At 39.1% G+C, this 6,870-nt stretch overlaps 1 protein-coding gene across 5 annotated transcripts in view; it reads right to left on the reverse strand.

Annotated features, from left to right (window-relative positions):
- entpd1 (ectonucleoside triphosphate diphosphohydrolase 1) overlaps positions 1-6,778 on the reverse strand; it is a 17,598-nt gene extending 10,820 nt beyond the window's left edge. The window contains exons 1-3 of one of the 5 annotated variants that reach the window (XM_032502135.1): positions 6,684-6,723; positions 6,532-6,642; positions 6,326-6,349 (exon numbers count right to left, since the gene is read on the reverse strand). In XM_032502135.1, the coding sequence (XP_032358026.1) occupies positions 6,326-6,349; positions 6,532-6,547 (40 nt within the window). In that variant the 5' untranslated portion in view covers positions 6,548-6,642; positions 6,684-6,723. Of the gene's footprint in view, positions 1-6,325; positions 6,350-6,398; positions 6,441-6,531 lie in introns of all 5 variants that reach the window. The other 4 variants (XM_032502138.1, XM_032502136.1, XM_032502139.1 and 1 more) reach the window with 4 other exon arrangements.
- Between the last annotated feature and the right edge of the window lie 92 nt (positions 6,779-6,870).

The following is a 6,870-nucleotide window of genomic DNA, read 5'->3' on the forward strand; positions in this document are numbered from 1 at the left end:
ACACACACACACACACACACACACACACACACACACACACACACACACTCACACTAAGCAAACAACCAAAGTTTGCAGCTATTTTACCTCTTTTCCTTTTTCCAGGGACTGTATAAACCAGATACAGTCTGGCAGTATTCCAATTATTTATCATATTCCCAGCTGAAATCTTCTATCTTTTTGTTAAATGTAATAGAAATTACAGTCAGACTGATCTCTGTGCTTATTTATTGCAATAAATATTTTAACTAAATTAAAGAAAATGTACAGTAAAATGTATAAAACACAAGGGATAAGAAATTACAAGTAAAAACTAGAAGTTTGAAAGAAGGAGAGAGCAAGACATGTCCAAATGCATGGGACATTTCTGATTGCTCTAGAAACAAACGCAACTGACACCATGGATAAGAGCCATACATCTATCTATTAATTTACTTTTAAATGGATTTTGGTTGACCGCTTGTCTTGAGCTTTGTCTCCAGGATGTTTTGGCTTCACTTTTGTACAGGGGGAGCCAGTGGAGATGCGTTGCTATCTGTATATGCAGTCTATGGTTTTGAAAATCATTTCAGTTGTCTTATTTGCAGTTTAAATTGAACACATTGGAAAGTCATTGTTATGACAATTTAATTCCTAAAAATACATGGTGTCAAGGAATCAAAGGCTAATATGGTGTAATACCAGCATGTTTCTTCAGAGGGATAATGGTATTGAACAAACCCTTCCTCGAAGGCGTGCGGCCGCAATGAAGCAAAAATGAAACCATATGTGATTTTTACATATGTTTTTCTGTTTGACAACATCTGCACATGCCTTTGTTATGTCATTATTATAGCTTGAAAAGCAGATCTGTAATGAGAACATTAGACAAAGTCAACAACCACCCTTAGCAACAATTAACAAATCTGTTAATGACAGCTGGCACCAATTACAAACCCCTTCCTGGTTTAAATATAGAGCCCATCAAAGTCTTTGAGGAAAATTCCTACTCTTGAGCTGTAAAGGTGCCTGAACATCCCGCTTCCTCCCATTGACAGTCAAGTTTGAACAGTGTTTAGAACATTTAGTTTCCAGTTAAAGTCCTTACAGATTAAAGTAAGCAATAACTGTTATATATGTAACCACTTACTAATGATGATGCTGCTGTTGGCGGACAAACGTACAGACATACTGCAGTCACAAACACATGTTGAGACAGAACACAGGGTTTACCTGAGAAGCAAATTATGTGCATGAGATCATCAACTCCCTTACAACATCAACACAGACTGCAGATTTGTATGTCTGTACTGGAATTTTATTTACAGTATGCATTCCCTAATGACCACTACCATCTCAAGCCTAGTCTCATCTCAACCCTAAAATCAAGGTTTAACCTTCATGTAAAGAAGTGACGACCTCACTTTCCAACACACGTACTGTATCAAACACGTACACATGCAATCTTGCACCAGAGTTTATCCATATCCGACCTTTCCGTAAACACTTGTAGTGTGAAGGTGAGGCTAGGATGGTTCAGTCTATGACATGACCAAACACGGAGTGGTGGGATGAGGGATCACGGACAAGTATTTCTTTTGAGTTTTTGTTTTGTTTAACGCAAATGTTTTAAGAGATTGTTTTAACAAGCAAAGTAAAAAAGAAAATAAGCGTTGGTACGTGTTTGAACTAACTTTATCTTGTGGGAAAGCAGAAAGTAAAAAAATCTATGTGAAGGGAGACTTGAGATTTGACATTAACTTCTGTTGCCTTAAGTAAAAATGTGGGTTGTAGTAGAGAAACCACACCAGTCATTCAGATCAACAAATGTTGCACAAAAAATAACATTCACAGCACAACACATTCTTACCTCAAGTTGACCATTCACTCATTTATTCCCTAATCCCTAAACTGAAAAGAGACAGCACCAAATTACGTCACCTACCAAGAAGAAGTCCAAAGTCTAAACTGGTTTTTAACAAGTTCAAAGGTTCAGGTCATATAATTCTCATACAAACACAGGCCCTCACAGACATAAATGCCAAAATACACAGTTCATAGGTTTTCCTAACAGGCATTTTCCACTGGGTGTGTCTCTGCTGCGTTACAGAGGTGCTGCGGCTCCGCGAGCAATTGCGGCCTATCAAATCAAAGCGTAATATTCCGCTAGCCGCGCAAAGGCGCGTCCCAAGTGTGCGTGAAGCGGCTCTGTGCTCCACTAAAGATACGCGCCAGGTCTATTTTCTCGGCGCCATGTGACGACCAGGCACGAAGTGAATCAGCGAGACTATCCAGTCAGTTTACCAAAACACACCCACCCCCAGTATCGTATACGTCTCCACAACACGGACAACGAGAGATTCATCTTGGAGGTGGTAAAACATATTATCATAATATGACATCACAGATCCTTTTTATAAGGACAGTGCCAGAAAAGAGAAGGTATAAAGCTTAATTACAGGAGTGGTTGGAGTGGAAGGTAGATGCTAGCTAATATACACACAATTGTTCTGTAAAATCTGCTCAACGCTCCAGGTGTGGAAAGGCCCGTGGTGGAGGACCGAACAAAACCGGAACACAGCCGGAATGTTGCAGTGGAAAATGCCTGTAATGGGTTATCTTAACACAAAGTAGCACTATGGACTTTATTCTGAAATGATGTTGGAGCCCAGGCAGGTCTCCACCCATGTTGACCTGGAACTACAGGCTCAAAAATCTCCCGAGATAAAGTAATGCAGAAGTAGCAGAGGAAAAGGAAGAGATAGGAGGGTGTTTTTGAATCCGCAGATGCTGAGAGGTTTTTTTTTTCACTTGACACTAAGTGATGAGTCAAACGGTGACACCGTCGGGGATTTGACTGTGTCATCAACTGTGGTTTCATAATGGCGGGAAGACGATAACAATGCCCTTGCGTAGCAGATCTTACATTTGTTGTGCTGCTTTAATTGTTAGGCCCTAACAAGTCATAAGCGTGTTTGTGGACATGATCATGGTAGAGGTTATACATGTTACATAAGCACAGTCACCACAACTCTCCTAACACCAGTGATTTAAATCCGTAGCATAACATGTTTAGTATTTGTTACAGATCAGGATATTTATACTTTTAAGCACCGTTTTAATAGGGAAAGAAATAATGAAAAATCAAAAGAAGGAAGGATGGGATGTAGTATAATGTAGAGGAGCAAAAAACTAAAATAGGCTACTCCTGAAAGGTTGTGGAGGAAAGTCATAGGTCTCAATTCAGAAATACTTTAGTAATGAACCAGTGCCTCAAAATTGTACTTAATGCGTGTTGCTTATAATACTTAAACCTGCAGTCACAATCTATTTTTTCCCCAATAAACGGAAGAAGACTGCAGTAATTTAAATCGAAAGCACTTAATGGATAGGAAGTGCTGACTGTATTTAATACATTGATTCTTGTACTTATGTATTTAAGTAAATAGACCACATTGTTTTCCTCCTCAGCTTAAAACACTTGCACATACTGTATACCCACAGAACTATTTAGTGCCTAATCCTCAAGGTCAACACATCTCCGTTCCCACACACATCACACACCATTGTGCTCTGAACACAGTGTCCTTGAGTTGTCACTGGGCTTTTTGCTTCAACCTTTTCCATTAATAAGGCAAACTTGTGTTTGTCCTAAACATTGAAAGAGACGGCAACACTCGGCTCTATAAATACTCTCGTCTGGGCTTTGTATTCTGCTTCCTGTAAAAAGGGAACCTCTGGCAACGTCATATTATTAGACATGAGAAGAAGCATCTCCTTCCTCCACAGGGAAGTGGTCTGTCCACAGTGGTGTTCAGTCCAGGCTGACACTAACCTTGGGCGGGGTTGGTCTACCCTGACCTTTTCAGCAGAGGAAAACATGGCCAAGTTCATTCTTGCTGACTAACATTCCTGGTGCTTGTAAAGACTCGGAACAAAGCCTCTCTCATCTGTTTTAATTTGTATCATAAATTTGTATCATAAATTGTAGTCTCACATTGCCAGACCCTCCTCCACAGCGCTGAGGAGGAGGGTCTGGCTAGTCCAAACAGCTTCCAAGTGAGGGAGAAAAACGTGCTCTTGTTTATTGCATTTCTTTAAAACAATCACATTTCTCCTGGGCTCCGTAAGGAGCAATGGTGCCTCTGCAAAAATAGCCCCCAGGGTAATTCTCGTCCGGTACCTGAACAAAACCCTGAAAATGAAATGTCGTCGATTTTGACTACATAAATTGTAACACTATTTTCCTTACTGAAGATGTGTTTGCGTGAACCAACCTTGAGCCAATCCTTTTTTCCCTTGGAGGTTCTTTGTCTATCTACTCTCATATCATCTACGTTCTCTGAGATCTCCTAACTGCTTTCAGAATCAACTCCTAGAGGTCAAGCAAGTAGATGACAGAATATAAACCACAAAACAATTGTGATTGAATTGTTTCATAACAGATAATAAACTGGTAAGTCACCCCAAAAAAAACAAAAAAAACAAAACATTTTCTCAGTTACTCTGGTGTCTCGCCATGCAAATGGTTTTGGTTTAATTTGTCAAAGTTTTGGGATATCTCTGCCTTCTCAATTCCAGAGTAAATGGTAAACCTCAGCACATTAAAGCTATAGTGCGTAGCTTCTCTCATGAGGAATTCTAAGTAATGAAAACATGACGCAAGCCTTCGGTGATTGCACCCCCACCCCTCCTCTATGCAGTTGCAGACACAGAGAATTAAAAAACGTAATGGACTCTTCAGAAGAGGTAATTATCTTGTACTTGTAATGTCCCCTTTGTCTCCAAAGCTGAACGTGGCTGTTGTCCTTTCTCAGCAGTGAGCACTTTGAGATTTCAATTGAAATGTAAAGGGCATTATAAATAAAATATATTATTATTATTAGTGACATAAAACACGTCACTCAAGCTTCTGCACGAGAACTTCACCGCACTCCATTTTGTAAACATAGCCATACTGAGAAATAAGGAGAGTTTTTTAGAGTTTAAACAGTTTTGTGTCAACTCAGTTGGCAATGGTTTGAATGTAACGGACATCCATTAATATAAAATAGTTGCACACTATAGCTTTAAATAAATATATACTTGGTATTTATTGTTTTTGTAATTTGGTTAAACTGACCCTTTAATCTACATGTTTAGACTGGCATGTTATTTTAAATCTTGAGACAAGGCATTATTCACCAAACATAATCAAATCAGATTTTTGAAATTGTCTTTACACATTTTTGAATTCACCGATATACCTGAATAGCCTAAAACAAATCATATACAGTAGGTATGTACTGGAGTGCGCCGGTAATACTACAGGGCATGATATAAAGACCACAAAACGAAAAACAACAAAAGAATCTCCAGGTTTCTCTGAAATTTCAGGTTCCACACCAATTACTGTCACTTAACGGAATTTCATGAGTGGTGCTCAAAGCATTGAAAAAACTTTTAATATATTCCGTAGTAAATGTTATATCACAGTACCTGGACATTTGTTTCAAGAAAGATACATTGTTGTTGAAATTTTTTAAATATAGTTTTAAGCAAGAACCACAAATTAAATGTTATTCACCTGCATTGTAATGGGGGTTAACAGGCCCTTTTTTTTATCTACATGGAGAACCAGGTGCTTTTATCTTGATAGTTTAGATAGGTATCAGCCATTTAACATAAGCAAATGTGACTTTTGTAAACACTTTTGGGATCGTCCAAACATACTCTCAATTCACTGACGTAAACGTTTGGGTGCAAAGAATATTGGGTTAAAGTTGATTTTTTTACTTTTTTTAAATATAGTTTATTAAAGTGAGTACCACACTTGAAATTCCATCCACCTGCAATGTAAAAAGGTGGAGGCAGAGACAAAAAGCTCAACACATTAAATCCAAACTATCTGCCTGGCATGCGGTTATTTTTAAATTTTTTAAAATAATTTAATTGAATTGACCATTTAATCTAGGAGACATGTCTTATTGTGAAACTTTAGGTATCAGTCACACAACGTACACATATGTGACTTTTGTAGACCATTTTTGAGATAGTGGTATAGATGCAAATACTATTTGGATCAGTTTAAACTCTGCTCTGACATTGGACTTATCAACATATAATTGGATCATACGTCGGACATATTATCAAACTTTAACCAACCCCTATCGACTGCATTCAATTAATCAGATAGCATTGTACAATTACCCTCGGTCACGTGCACTCTGCCTGATAAACTACTATAAACCTCACATGATCGTGAGAGTGCCTCTTAGTGTGCCACTGTTTATCTTCAGCAATAACATGACACAGACCCTGAACTTATGTTGTCCACTCAGGCACATGCTAAGGAGAAGTCACATACCTGCCCCACACTGCAACACAGCCGCTACATACAATAAAGCAATTCACACAGTTGGAAGAAAACACACACTCACCTGATACATAACATTTACTCTACCGACTTCTGGTACATCCTGCTGTTGGATACACTGGGTGATAAGGATTTCCTGCTCGTGTGTATGTGTGTGTTTGTGTGTGTGTGTGTGCCAGTCATAGCAGTACACCTACCTCTTTGTGCAGACATGGGTTCTTTCTCAGCAGCAACACAATGCTCTTTTTCTATTCTTTGCCCCCCCCTCTCTCTGTCCTCTCTGTCTCCCCCTCTCTCTCACTCTTTCTTTCTAACCTCTCTCTTCCTCTCACTCTCTTCCTCTATCTCTCTCTTCCTCTCTCTCGTAACACAGCTCTCTGCTCAGTCTCAGTCACGCTTTACAGCACCTCCTTTCACATACACTCTTTATTAGGAGAAGCAGAGCTTTCCTCCTCCCTTCTGCTCAGCCCACTCCCCTTCTCAGACGTTTTTTAGCTTTGGCTTCTGTTTTCTCTCTCTCTCTCTCTCTCTCTCTC

Source organism: Etheostoma spectabile, chromosome 21 (genome assembly GCF_008692095.1).
Source record: "Etheostoma spectabile isolate EspeVRDwgs_2016 chromosome 21, UIUC_Espe_1.0, whole genome shotgun sequence".
In the NCBI taxonomy this organism is placed as follows: Eukaryota; Metazoa; Chordata; class Actinopteri; order Perciformes; family Percidae; genus Etheostoma; species Etheostoma spectabile.